At 47.2% G+C, this 15,039-nt stretch overlaps 2 protein-coding genes across 2 annotated transcripts; one reads left to right on the forward strand and one right to left on the reverse strand.

The window, feature by feature from the left end:
• Window positions 1-7,878: 7,878 nt before the first annotated feature.
• Window positions 7,879-9,248, forward strand: LOC119374250 (putative nuclease HARBI1). The gene is made up of 3 exons (XM_037644327.1): window positions 7,879-8,464; window positions 8,608-8,839; window positions 8,921-9,248. The coding sequence occupies exons 1-3, from the start codon at window positions 7,879-7,881 to the stop codon at window positions 9,246-9,248; spliced, it is 1,146 nt and encodes a 381-aa protein (XP_037500255.1).
• Window positions 9,249-9,289: 41 nt separating this feature from the next.
• On the reverse strand, window positions 9,290-11,593 carry LOC119374256 (uncharacterized). The gene is made up of 3 exons (XM_037644333.2): window positions 11,460-11,593; window positions 10,204-10,422; window positions 9,290-9,783 (listed from the first exon to the last, which is right to left on the reverse strand). Exons 1-3 carry the CDS (start codon window positions 11,515-11,517, stop codon window positions 9,353-9,355), a joined length of 708 nt encoding a protein of 235 aa, XP_037500261.1. The 5' UTR covers window positions 11,518-11,593; the 3' UTR covers window positions 9,290-9,352.
• Window positions 11,594-15,039: the final 3,446 nt, after the last annotated feature.

The raw sequence follows: 15,039 nt of genomic DNA on the forward strand, positions 1-15,039 counted from the left end.
ACACAGAGGCATGCACAGGGTAAGCGTGAACTAACAACTGTCGCAGTTGTTACGTATTTGTGCTTGAGCAACGCGCTGCAAGTGTCGACAATGAGGAATCAGATGCTCTTAGATATTTCTTTTTCTTTGAAACTGCGGCGCGTGGAGTGACCCCCTGCGTTCTTTTTTTTTTTTCATCCGCATCACGATGATTAGTGGGGCTTTTTGGCGCAAGGGCCATGGGTGGCCAAAGAGCGCCATGTCTGTTATGTGGTGTTGGCGATGACCAATGATTACGATGACAGGGTGTATTGTGGCTGTATAAAGGCCTAAAATCACGCGCTATAAAGAAGCGTAAAAAATGTGTATACAGTATAAAATTATGGCAGTGACAAGTGGTGTGATCTATGGGTGTGGGATAAATGACGAGTGAGCATGGTATTTACATGTGAGAGGCGGGATAACAGCACGAGTGCCTCCTCAAGGCCTTTGATCTCAAAGGCCGAGAGGCAGGTGCTTCCTTTGATGGAAACCGTAGCAGCAGCCTCAATCATGAGGCCGCGCTACGGAGCGCCTGGAAAAATAACGTTAAAATTGTGTACATCTTTTAGGAATGCAAACAGGGACTGATATTTAAAATGGGGTTCTCTGCCAATGAACATAAAAGGATGGAGTGGGTACTGTAGGTATATGGGTGAAAAGTGCTTTTTTCTGAGAGCGTCCAGTTCCCTGCATTGCAGTAAGGTGTGGAGTACAGTTAGTGGATCGCCACAGTGATCACACAGAGGTGGATCGCCTCCGGACAAAAGATATGAGTGGGTACTATGTGTGTGGCCAATCCTCAGTCTGCAAAGTGTAACTTCTGTGTAGCGTGACTTCGATACCGGCGGCCAATTACCTAGATGTGGTTTGATAACGTGTAGCTTATTTCTTGTCTGCATATCCCATGTGGTCTGCCAAAAGGCCCTGAGCTTTCTTTTGAGGAAGGGTTTTAAGTCTAGTGGGGGAATAGCTATGAGTGTATTGGGACTGTTTTCGTGGGCGGATACTGCTAGGTGATCCGCCAACACGTTGCCTGCAATCTCGCGGTGCCCTGGCACCCAGCACACTACGACACGTTGTTCGAGTGTGTAGATCGTGCATAAAAGAGAGTATAGCGAGACAAGGACAGGGTTTTTGTGTTTTTTCAGAGTTTTTAAAGCTTTTACCACGCTTAGGGAATCCGTGTAAATAACTGCCTTTTGTAGTTTTGAGTGTCTTATGTGTCTAACAGCCGCAAGTATCGCGTAAGCTTCCGCTGTGAAGATACTTGATTCAGGGTGTAGAATACCGGAATCCGTAAAGGATGGCCCAACGGCTGCGTAAGACACAGAAGTATCGGACTTTGAGGCGTCTGTAAAGAATTCTGCACAAGTGTATTTGTGTTGTAGTTCAAGGAAGTGTGTACGGATATGTGCAATAGGCGCGTGTTTCGTTACTTCCATGAAGGAAAGATCGCAGTCTATAAGCTGCCACCGCCACGGCGGTAGTTGTGCAGCGGGAGCCAATAGACAGTGTTCGAGAAGTGGCACACCCGTTTCTACAGCTAGGCCCCTCACACGAAGTGAGTAGGGCTGTCTCATCGAAGGTCGGTTGTGAAAAAGTTCAGAACTGGACAAATCATTAATTGCAGTGTGTGAGGGGTGTTCCTTGTTTGCGTTCACCTTCAGAAAATATACAAAAGATAGGTAAGATCTCTGTAGGTGTAGCGACCACTCGTCCGATTCGACGTAGAGGCTTTCCACGGGGCTGGTGCGAAAGGCGCCCGTAGAAAGGCGAATGCCTAGATGGTGGACAGGGTCAAGCATCTTCAAGGCGCTTGCTGTCGCCGACTGATAGATTATTGCACCGTAGTCTAGGCGAGTGCGTATGAGGCTTTTGTACAGATTCAACAGACACTTTTTGTCACTACCCCACGTAGTATGTGACAATACTTTTAGAACATTCATTGTTTTTAGGCATTTGTTTTTTAAATATTTAATGTGCGATACGAACGTAAGCTTACTATCGAGAATTAGGCCTAAGAATTTGTGCTCCGTCTTCACGGAGAGATGTTGACCATGCAGGTCAATATCTGGATCAGGATGAAGGCCTCTCTTTCGAGAGAACAGGACACAGGTGCTTTTTTGAGGATTAAGGCTGAAACCATTCTCGTCCGCCCATTTGGAGATCTTGTTCAGCCCTAGCTGGACCTGACGCTCACAGATCGAAAGGTTGCACGACTTAAAACCGACCTGTACGTCGTCGACATATGTGCAATAAAACATATTTCGCGGTATGCAGAGGCGCAAGGAATTCATTTTGATAATAAAGAGTGTGCAACTAAGTACACCACCCTGTGGCACTCCCGTTTCTTGAAGAAATGGTCTTGATAGAACATTTCCTACCCGGACTCGAAACGTGCGATCTGACAAGTAGCTCTCTATTATATCTAGCATTCTACCACGTACACCAAGGTGGGACAGGTCTCTTAGTATTCCAAAGCGCCATGTTGTGTCGTAAGCCTTTTCCATATCGAGGAACACAGAAAGAAAGAACTGCCTGTGGACGAATGCGTCACGGATTTGTGCCTCGATACGTAACAGGTGGTCAATGGTGGATCTGCCCTCGCGAAATCCGCACTGGTACGGGTCAAGTAGATTGTTCATTTCCAGGAAATGTATAAGTCGACGGTTTATCATCTTTTCGAAAAGTTTGCACAGACAGCTTGTTAGCGCGATGGGCCTGTAACTCGTAACAGAGGATGGATCTTTGCCCTGTTTAAGAATAGGAATGACAATCGCCTCTTTCCATGACGATGGGATCTCGCCGGAAAACCAGATGGCGTTATACAGGGAAAGTAAGGTTTTTTTCGTTTCGGCAGGTAGGTTTTTCAACATGTCATATACCACACGGTCAGATCCTGGGGCGGAATTACTGCAGCAGCTTAGTGATACCTGTAGCTCAGCTAAGCTGAAAGGTTGGTTATATGCCTCGTGCTTTGTGCTTTTCCGCTCTAGTTTCTGTTTTTCTATTCTTGTTTTGTACCGTTGGAAGACTTCAGAGTAATGCGCGGAACTGGACACTTGTTCGAAGTGTGCGCCTAGGTAGTTCGCCTGGTCTTCCAAGCTCTCACCTTCTGTGCTTACTAGAGGAAGTGAATACGCTTGTCTTCCTACTACCCTAGTTACCCTGTTCCAGACTTTACCCTCGTGTGTATATGAACTAATGCCTGATAAAAACTTCTGCCAACTTTCTCTTCTAGCCTGTCGGCGCGTCCTCCTGCCTTGGGACTTTATGTTCTTAAAGTTGATAAGGTTCTCAGCTGTCGGAGAATCGCGAAGCAACCTCCATGCCTTGTTTTGCTTGTTTCGCGCAATTCGACAGTCATTATTCCACCATGGGACACGTTGTTTTCGAGACCGTCCGCTTGTTTGTGGGATGCATTTGCTTGCAGCATCGATCAAAAAGGCTACAAAGTAGTCCACAGCAGCTTCTATACTTAAGGTACACATGTCAGTCCAGCTTAAGATGGTAAGTTTTCGAAACTGTTCCCAATCGGCTCTTTCAGTCTGCCATTTAGGAACCTGTGGAGGACATTGATTTGTTATTGCTGCGCTTAGAACTATTGGGAAATGGTCACTTCCATAGGGATTCCCAATAACTTTCCAATTAAGGACTGGAAGAAGGCATGGAGATGTAATGCTGAGGTCTATTGACGAGTAGGAATTGTTGGCGAGATTATAATATGTTGGCTCTTTCCGATTCAACAGACACGCGCCGGAAGAAAAGAGAAAATTTTCGATCAGACGACCTCGCGCATCGCAGCGAGAGTCACCCCATAGATCGCTATGCGCATTCAAGTCCCCAAGGACCAGATAAGGCTCGGGCAGTTCATCCACCAAGGACTGGAATTCTTGTTTTTGTAGGTTGTATTGTGGCGGTATGTATAGAGAGCAAATGGTGATGAGTTTATCTAGAAGAACTGCTCGAACAGCCACTGCTTCCAGGGACGTCTGTAGTGGTAAATGTGTACATGCTACTGATTGGTTGACTATAATGGCTACACCGCCGGATGATACCGTGGCATCATCTCGGTCCTTTCGAAAAATGAGGTAGTTTCGTAGAAAGTTTGTATGTTGTGGTTTTAAATGTGTTTCTTGCACACACAGCACTTTTGGATTGAGTTCGTGAAGGAGTTCTTGAATGTCATCGAGGTTTCGAAGAAGGCCTCGGATGTTCCACTGTAATATTTGTGTGTGCATATTAATCATACAAAGGTGCTGTGTGTACAATAAGGAAGTGTGGAGTGTTCAAGTGAAATACTTTGTTTCAGGAGGCAGGACGGTCGTCCGGCCCCGTTATTGGCTTTTTTGTTTTCTTGGCGCGGTCCAGAGAACTGCGCCGGTGTTTCGGCACCAGTGGTGCCGATGCCGTGTCCATTGCCTCCTCGGAGGCACTGGATGCCCGCACGGTCGGGCTAGTGGCTCGAGTTTCGGGCCTCGCCTGGTGAGACGAGGCCTTGAGACCCGACGGCCCTGGAGTCGCCGGTCCCTGTTCGCGAGTTGGCGGTGTAGCCTTAACTACTGCCGCCTTGGGGGCAGGCGCCACAGCCGACGGGTCGCTCTGCGCAGACCGAAGGAGTGGCGGCGGCCGATGCGACGCGGCCCCCCGGCGCGCCGCATCAGCGTAAGGTGTGGTGTGAAAAGGTGAGCACCTCTTACGGGCTTCACGGAAAGAAATGTTTTCTTTTACCTTGAGGGTGATTATGTCTTTCTCTCTTTTCCAGTTCGGACAGGATCGCGAGTAGGCTGCATGATCGCCGTCACAATTGACGCAGTGGGGTGTGCTTGTACAGTTTTCAGAGGAATGGCCTTGGCCTCCACATCTCGCGCAAGTTTCTTGACCACGGCAGCTCTGCGAACCATGGCCGAATCGCTGGCATTTGAAGCATCGCCTCGGATTTGGGATGTACGGGCGGACGGCTAGTTTGATGTATCCTGTTTCAATGGTTTGTGGTAGATCGCTGGATTCGAAGGTTAGTATGAGATGCTTCGTCGCTATTTCTTTGTTGTCGCGTCTGATTATGATTCGCTTCACATCGGTGACATTTTGCTCTTTCCATCCTTCTAGAAGTTCTTGCTCTGATAATTCAAGGAGATCTACTTCTGAGACGACTCCGCGTGTGGTATTCATTGATCGGTGAGGTGAAACAGATATTGGAATGTTGCCAAAGGTTGCTAGACCACCAAGTTTGTCGTAGTGGTGTTTTTCAGGTAGCTCAAGCAGAAGGTCACCGCTAGCCATCTTAGTTACCTTGTAGCCTGGCCCAAAGACTTCGGTCAGAGACTTTGCCACAACAAATGGGGAAATCGATCTGGCTTGTTTGTCTGTAGCTTCACTATGGATTACGTGGAATTTCGGATAGGAGGTTCTCGGTCGGTTGAAACAGGTTAGTTCTTCGGTGCGTACCCTCTTCTGAGGGAGACGATCAAGTAGGCGGGGAAATGAGGGTGTTCCCATGATTGTTTTGTTTGTTTCGGCAGCAATGGCGGCCACCCACCATGGAGTCCAACTAGGGGACGCTGAAGCACTTAGATGTATAAGGCTACAGACGCCAGCCGTACAGTGCCGCTATAACCTAATATAACTACTCAAGCGAGAGTAACTACACAAGGTTAACCCTTGCCGCCAGGAAAAATCGGAAGTAACGAGAAGGGAGGAGTAGACAGGAAAGATTTAAAGTGAGAGAGAAAGACGAAGATAGGGGAGAGAGAGACAGGAAAAGGCGACTGCCGATTTCCCCTGGCTGGGTCAGCCCAGGGGTGCCGTCTACGTGAAGCCGGGGCCAAAGGGGTGTGTTGCCTCTGCCGGGGGGCCTTAAAGGTCCAATCACCCGGCGTCAGCTCAACCCCCAGGATCCCCTTTTCCCCGGACACGGCAATGCCACGCACGGCTAGGCGTGGGAGGGGGTCGAAACCCCCCCGTTAGCTCGGGTCCGTGGTGTCGCTACACACCAAACGCCAGCTTGCGCAGACGCCCCTGCGGGGATCCGCATCACGAGTAGGTAGAGAAAAGGACCACATTGTCATGCGCGTCTCAAGGGCAGTTTTCACAGTGAAAGAAAATTAGGAGCGTTGCGTCTGCAAGTGTCGACAATGGAGAATCAGACGCTCTTAGATATTTCTTTTTCTTTTGTCCTGCGGCGCGTGATCACCTGCGCCTCATGTCACACGCGGAAGTCTGATGTAAGGTGTTCCCGGTGTTCTTTGTTTTTTCTTTCTTCCACATGACGAGTGGGTGCAGAAAAGGGCCACTTTGTCGTGCGTGTCTGAAGGGCAGTTTTCAAATTGAAGGAAAATTAGGAGCGTTGCGTGATAGAAAACACGCTCAAGCTGCTCCGAGATTTGCTTACCACCAGCGGTAACCGGTGTGTATAAATAGCTCGCCGTTATTTCGCCGGCACAAGCATGGGTCATGGTTGGGTTGTCTAATGCAGCAAGCTGAGGTGCGAGGAGGTAATGGTTCGAATCCCCGGTCGGGTGCTTCGGAATTTTTTTTCTGCTTAATTTTTCTTCGTGCCTTTTTATACATGGGCCCGTATTCACAAACGAAACTTATCCTTAACTTATGACTTAAGTAACCGATCGGCACTTAACGCGTTTCACAGACCAATCTTGTACTTAAGTGAAACTTAAATCAGCACTTAAGTACCGGGAAGTAAAGTACAGCTACTGGCTACCTTAAGTGCTACTTTAGCTGTTTTTTCGTGAAACAACATGGCCGACCGCTACGGCTGTGTCGCCTACTTCACCGATTATGCTGGCCGTGTGGAAGAAATTACGCAGGATGAAGCATATCGTTACGCGCCGCCGTTACGACAAGTTCTCAGGGATCGGCACAATCCCATCGAGGTGTATAACGACGCGGGATTCCTGTCGCAGTCGCTTTTCAAAGCTGGTGGTGCTACGCCTGTTACAAATGCTGCCGCTGGGCATAAAGGACAACGAACGCGGTCAATTGGTTCCGCCACTGCATGCTGATGACATACGTGAAATATATTTGAGAGCTGATCGAGGTTGTTTCGCTTGCTTCATCAAACAGTTTTAGCCAGGCGTCCGCAGCAGCTTGGCAGACGCGGGCTTTGATGGCAGCTCGCGTCCGTAGAGCTGCTGCGGTCGCCCAACCACATACATTGGCAGCTTGCGTCTGCAGAACAGCTGTGGACGCCCGAATAAACTGTGTAACGGAGCAAGTGAAAGACCTCACCTGTTATTTTTTTGAATTATTGGTTCCTTTCACATGAAAACACTCCCATTATTAAGAAAGAAGGGAACGCTCGCGGGCGCTCTGAAAATAAAAGAAGTTAGAGAAGAACGCCAAACGCTGAAAAGCAGAAAAAGAATCCAAGGAGCGAAACGCACGTATGGTCACAAAAGAACCGCTCGTACTGCATGCGATATCTCAGCACAGTAAACAAACTTGTAGACGACAAAATAAGCGCGAGTTGTGATGACCACTTTATAGCGACGGCCGCTGAGTGGCGGCTGCTTGTTGTGTCTAGCCGAAGGCTTAAAACCGACAAAAGCGAGAAATAATTTATTCCGCCTGTTACGAAAAGTACCTTTATAAAGACTAGAACATTTACGGGCAGTGTTCCGCGAAAGTTACAGTAATTTATTGGTGCTTGAAACAAGTGTGAAAACTTCTGTAGCCTCGTTTCCAGGAGCCATACTTACCCAGAAAAGTGGTACTTTCATAAGTGCCCCTTAAGTATGGTTTTTGAAACTTTCCCCGCACTTAACTCAAACTTATACTTTCCTCATACTTTCATAAGTGTAACTTATCGCGCAACTTTCGCTGATTTTCTGATCAAACAAAATGGCTGACTATTCTGACAGTCTCGCCGACTTCGTGGATTTTGCTGGCCGGGTGGAGGAAATTGTACAGGATGAAGCGTATCGCTACGCGCCGCCGTTACGGCCAGTTCTCAGGGATCGGCAGAATCCTATAGAGGCATTCAACGACGCGGAATTCCTGTCACGGTACCGCTTTTCCAAGCGAGCAGTGATACGCCTGCTGGAAATGCTGCCGCTGCACCCAAAGGACAACGAACGTGGTCACCCCGTGCCGCCACTGCTCCAGCTGCTCATCACGCTGCGATTCTACGGCGCCGGAACCTTTCAAGTTGTTACCGGAGACCTTGTTAATGTGTCTCAGGCAAGCGTGTCACGCATCAACGCACGCATATCAAGAATGATAGCCGACGCATTGTTCCCGCAGCTTGTGAGGTTGCCCAATGCCAGTGAAGCAGCCGTGGTAATGGAGGAATTTTATGCCATGGCGCGTTTCGCTGGTGTGAGCGGCTGCATAGACTGCACTCATGTGCCCATGAAAAATCCCGGTGGAGAAGACGCGGAGGTCTTTCGGAATCGTAAGGGCTACTTCTCAATCAATGTCCAGGTATGTTTATGGCTCTCCCGTTGACGTAAATTAGGGAAATATTCGAATAATTATCATGTTTATAAAAGTAGCAGTGCAACGTTGTATGCATAACATAAATTTGTACCAATTTTCCTGAGCGTTATATCTATTTCAGAGTGAAAAAAGATTGCTTCCTATTGCACGCAATCACAGGGCCTCAGCTTCAATTTTTTGATTTGGTGGCCAGCTGGCCGGGTTCGGCTCACGACAGCCGGATATTTGACAATAGTTCGGCGATAGTACAGTATGAGAGAGGGACTGTGCCTGGCATCCTACTTGGCGACAAGGGGTATCCCTGCAGATCCTACCTGATGACCCCATTTAGGGGCACAGGGACGAAAGACAGCCCTAAGCACAGGTGAAGTCAAGTTGGAGCAATCGTGGAGCAATACTATTGTATACACAAATGCCTAAAATATTAAAAAAATGCTTTGTTTAGGTACAACAAGTCTCTCTCACGGACTCGCTGCAGTGTCGAGAGGGCGTTTGGAGTGTGGAAGCGAAGGTTTCCATGCCTCGACATGACACTTCAGATAAAAACATCATCAGTTCCCATTATCATAACGGCTTGTGCCGCACTGCACAACTTCGGCCACCTCCTGAGAGAACCCGTCCCACCTCCACCGCAAAGCCAGGTCATTCATGACAGCAGTTCACCGACTACCATCTCATCTGCTCTGCCACCACCAGCAGCCATGCCACTTGTGCCAGACACAGCAGGCGGATTCAGGATGAGGGAGCGCATAGTCGCGCAGTATTTCACTTAAACGACATGAAACAACATAACAGGGATGTGACTTTACTCATACTGTTTTTTCATTATGTCTAGCTGAAGCTTTAGCATTTGTGCCTTGGCCTTCTGATTCGCTATTTATAACCGAAAAAGCTCCATTGTGTCATTGTGTTGCGCTCTTTTTTGTTTGTGTTCGATCCGCATGAACTTCAACCTCAATAAATGCTCTCGTTTCTTTTCCTCGCGGTCCTCTTTGATGGCATCCAGGCGGGCACCCAGTTCGATTGAGACAGCCGTTTGCCTCTGGCTGCCGCTGGTTGAAGTGCGTTTCGTGCCAGCTGGCACAGCGGCGCTGGCAGTTGCAGCTGAAGCGGCTCCGGAAGTTGTTGTGGGTGCTCCAGCTGCAGCCTCTGATAAGCTTGCACCACCGCCATAGCACGGTTTGCTCATTGCAGCATCCTGTACTTGGCCATGGGGACGTGAATGAATTGGTGATGACTCTTCCAGCGGACTGCTAGGCTCTTCCCATGAATAGGAGTCTGTTGCCCCGTCGTACATGTCTTGACAACCTGTGGAAACAGTTCATATGGTCACACTGCTTGCCGATTCCTGCATACCTACACCAAAGGTGTCGCATTGTTCTGAACACCATGCTGTGTATGTACAATCTACAGCCATGTAGTACCTAAAGTGCCTATTGTAACTATTTTATTTTTTAAAACGTCACGTGGTGCAATCTACCTATATCTTCAAGGTTTGATGTTGCTTTGTTCATTCGTCACATTGAGATGCTCAATTACATGAGCCAGTAGGGGGTGGCAGCACCGAAGCCTGACAAACACACCGTTCAGAAAACGGCTAAAATACTGGACTCTGAAAATGCGTACGTGACAGTTGCAGCGTAATAAACGAAACATATTTGTGTTACAAAAAAGTGAACTTAACAGACCTAAAACATGGGCAATGAAAAAAATACGAAGGAGCCATACCACCGGACTCTTCCAGAGGCGTGGCTTGGGTCTGCGACAGCAGTGCAGCGACAGAAGGTGTGCACAGCTGGTTCGAGGACTGCGATCCTCCGGGCATAGCATCATGCCGGCTGCGGTCGCTGTCGCAGGGGTTGGCCAGACGAACAGCCATCTGTGAAGCGATGTCTCCTACGCGCTGCAGCTCGTCGGTCATTTCGCTTGACGGTGGTGTTCCGCCACCTGAAGTGCAAAAAATCAAAGAAACGAATTGAGTGAGACTTCAAAAGAAAGTTTTTTTGAATGCGAAGCATTTCTTAGCGAACTTCGGCGACTTTGAGCGTATCTATCTATCTAGCCGCCTACGACTTTGCGCTCTCCTGGCCGTATCGTTAATGGGATTTATACCAAAATTGGTATGGCATAACATGACTGTATTGCAAACATGAATGACCGGTCATACCATGAAAATCATGAATAACTTGTCATGAAAACCATGATTTACACGTCATGGCCATAGTGCTCCAGAGGCCGTTTTCTTAACATGATATATTCAAAAATTGCTACGATGAGACATTTCTGTATGACCTACACATATGACAGGTTGTAATATTAAAATCATAACCTGCATGTCATGTAGAACATCATTTACATGCCACGCTCATGGCGTGCTGACGGCCGTTTCGCTCGCTTGATATACACCAAATTTGTACTGCACGACGTGACTGTATGATGAACAAAAATGAGAGGTCTCAACATGTGAATAATGACATGCATATTATATACAGCATTATTTGCTTCTTGCTGACAGCGTCGCATTACATCGATTCCCAAAGTGCGTGGGTGCTGCCGGTTTTTTTTTTTCAAGCACAGCATAATGAACAAACGTTAAACAAACGCACAAGACGCACGAAAGGAATGTGCAAACGCAGCGATGCATATAGTGCTCAGCGGATTTACTACCGCAACTTGCACTCTTCCTTGTACCTAGCACAAGTGTAAGAAAACGCAACCATGATTGCAGATGCTGTGACAAAAGTAAGGAGCGCGAGCGCTCCCTATTTTCGCGAGTTCAGCCGAGGCCGGACTTCAGAGACACGCTGGCGTTCCTTCTTATTACCTAAAGACAAGGAATGCTACCTAAAGAGAAGGAATGCCAGTGCGTCTCTAAAGACAAGCTGCGCTTTAAGTCATCGCGATAAATTTCCGAACGCTGCACAATGCCCTAATGCAGGATATGTCACTAGTAATATCGTAATATCAATCAGACCAATGCTTACCTGTCGCAAACCGTTCCCGCATGTCTTCAGCGTTCCTCCTTCGCCAGTTGTCTTTCATGTTTTCCCAACATTTCTCGAGCTGGGTCCATTTGCGTGGCGTGACGTTGTGGCGGTTGTTAAACTCATCTTCAATCTTTTTCTAGGAGTCGCGCTTCCGACTCGCGGACGCCGCGTCGGTCCTCTTGTTTTCGACGACGCTGCGGTGGCGTGAGAGCAGGTCCAACAACACAGCGCGTTCTTCCTCGGAGAAGTTGATTTGTTTCCTCTCCATCGTCAAGACAAAGAAAAAATATTGCATACACACACTGTGAAGAAATGCTTAACTAAGCACAGCGAAACTGTAAGCCACCGTACGTAGCGAACACAACATAACTGTTGCGACGGGGAGAGGTAACAGCTGACTGGGGTATCAATGGGCTATAACAGGGGGTCACTATAGGCCATTGTGGCCAGATAAGTCCAAAAAAAGCGCAAAAATATCAATACCTGTTTTCTTTACTCACCACTGTGTGCATGTTAACACTGAATCTCTTCTTTTCAAATTATTTCGATGCAAAAGTTAATAATTTGCAAATAAATAGATCGTACACGTCAATAATTTACGTAGACTCAACATCATGCGACATACTTGTCCCGAAAAGTGCTACTTCGGAAAGTAATACTTAAGTGTCGTTCAAGAAACACTTGTCTGAAACTTTCCTTATACTTGCACTTTTCTTACACTTACTGTACCTCCACTTAAGTATCGTTTGTGAATACGGCCCATATACATGCATATATATATATATATATATATATATATATATATATATATATATATATATATATATATATATATATATCCAGGACAAGACGGCCGCGGCAGAAAACAGCCGAGTGTGTCCATATAATAGCTATCGCAATGAAAATGATGTAAGTTTGCGTTTGAAGCACGGAAGGACGTGCCTATGTTGCTATTTACACGATGTGTTCATGGGATGCTATCGGTCACTTGCATTCTTAGAATTTCGGATGATGTCAGGGGACAGAAAACTTCCTCGCAGAATCTCCTTTGGCGGTTCTCTCAAGCGTTGCGCAACGGTTTGCTACTTATCAGCGGCTCTTCGTTGTCGTCTGATACTATGTTGAGCCGGGTAGTGACCTCTTTGTTTCCAATAACATCCTGTATCGCGTGCTTTCATGTACTACCTCTGCGTTGCGGCTTTCCTGGAACGTCACGGTCGGGCGACATCGCCACGACCTTTGTGGTCTTTCGAACCTTTGTCAGTGTCAGCGTAGGCAGAATGGAAGGCGCATCTCGGGACCAGCGAAACACCAACGTGCTCTGTTGAACCTAAAATTTTTGTAAATTCGGAATTTCCCTATGGTCTACGATATTCCACTTGGCTCTATTACAGAGGTCTTCTTACAAAGTGTTCTACTTTTTTATTTTTTATTGCCAGTACAAAGCGTTCATGTGACACATGCGTACATCCACCATCTGTAACGTCCGTGCTTATCCCAGTGGGTAAGACGCTCGCCTTCTGAGCATGGCTCGTATGCTCAAAAAGCACCACCGCCAATGAAGCATATGTTGTTATATACTAATTTTATTCACAGCGATTCGTCTTACGTGACAAAATGCCGGACGGCCGCAGAGATGGGTTTCTCGTTGAGTCGCTCTAAAGATGCTTACGTATTACAAAAAAAGGGTCACACATTTAAGGCAGCTTGGCGAATAGTTCATCATTTGCTCTTACATGGACGGCTACATTTGTGACTAATGGAAAACTCGTAAATGGTGTCTTGCCCACACTTTGACCCGGACCACCAACTGTCACCCCAGTTCCCTTGTAACTTTCATGTACTGCTGAAAGGCCAAAAAAAAATGGGACGTTGTTCCGCTTTCATTGTTCCGTTGTTCCGCTACAATTCATTTATGACGAATGAAACAGGCCCGCAGTCCCATCGGCAGGGCTATCATACTCAAGCGAGATCTATGCGGCATGCTCATGTGGACATGCTACCCATAGTGATCCAAGTTGGGACCAAGGCGTCGTATATCGCTTATGTTTCAGCCCAATGCCTCCCTTATTTCATGGTAATCCGCGCATTCCACTACACGGCCATAAACCTGGTGATTATTAGTAGGTTATGGCTGTTTCATGTACTCGTGCATACACAATGTTCACCAGTGCCTTATGTGAGAGATACGTTCGTGCGTGCAGAATATGTTTTGAGACTTTTATAAAATGTAACACGGACCCTTGTGTATTCCCTTAAGACGACTCGAGGGAGAAAGCCATCTTCTTTCACTTCTTTTTCGTGTCAACCGATTTTACTAATCCCCCCTCCCAGTGAACATCATAATATCTGCGGTTTAACGTCATAAATTCCAGTGAACATTAAGCTTTATGCACCTCACGTGGAGTCGCACTTACTCCTGGATCGGCCCACCCTTGACCAAGAGTGGATGTCATGTGATATTACAATGACGTCACCAATTTGGCCGAACTGGGACGTCATCTGTGGTCACGCGGCTTTTGGGAACACTTGTGTTGACGCTGACACAACCTACGGTAACTTCTCGTTTTATGAGGCAACTAAAGGTAAAGCCTTAATAATGCGTAAGGGTTAACAACAGCATACTAAACTTAGTTCGCAGTATGCTGCTGTGTTTGGCAGAATTGCGAGAAACAATGTCAAGGGGACGGCGAAAGGGACAAGTGCAGTTGAATTACCCAAATATAAGGGCAGCAGGGGCGTAGCCAGAAATATTTTTCGGGGGGGGGGGGTTCAACCATACTTTATGTATGTTCGTGCGTGCGTTTGTATGTGCGCGTGTATATATACGCAAGCAAAACTGAAAAATTTCGGGGGGGGGGTTGAGCCCCCCCCCCTGACTACGTCCCTGAAGGGCAGCATGAGACGACGCAGAAGTGATTAGTGCGCCCTTTTTGTCCAATGACGTCCATCATTACGCGCTTGTATTTACCGCACTTGCTCTGTGTTACAACTTTTCCAGGAAAGTTGCTGTCGGGTGGCAGGGCACAGTAGCTTACCGCTGTTATCTTGCATTTGTCAGCATTTTCCTGTAGTTCCACCGGGACAATACAATAATATTTTTCCGATGTAATGGGCTTCTGCAGGCGTGGGTGCTTGGCCCTTCACAGAATATGCAGGCCAAAAATAAGGGTGAGATTTAGGTGAGATCTCCCTGTCCCATCGCGATATCTGACACTAACAATTTCAAAATATTTTAACACGAACGCGTTTTTACTGAGTTCGACTCCAGGTCATTCAAATCAACGAAATTTTTTAGTTTTTCCTTCTCATCTGTATTTTACTGACGTATTTCCGTCACGGAAATACATCAGTAAAATACAGATGAGAAGGAAAAACTAAAAGAAATTTCCTTGATTTGAATGACCTGGAGTCGAACTCACAATCTCCCTTTCTACAACAGGTGCCGCGCGCTCTACGCACTGCGCTACCGGCACATGTGCGTACCTCCCAAAGCGCTCTTGGTTTGCAAGGGCCGTGTCACCGTCTAGGAGTGTAAAGTGAAATGCTGCATCGTGATAATAACGAGCGCCGACAG

Source organism: Rhipicephalus sanguineus, chromosome 11 (assembly GCF_013339695.2).
Source record: "Rhipicephalus sanguineus isolate Rsan-2018 chromosome 11, BIME_Rsan_1.4, whole genome shotgun sequence".
In the NCBI taxonomy this organism is placed as follows: Eukaryota; Metazoa; Arthropoda; class Arachnida; order Ixodida; family Ixodidae; genus Rhipicephalus; species Rhipicephalus sanguineus.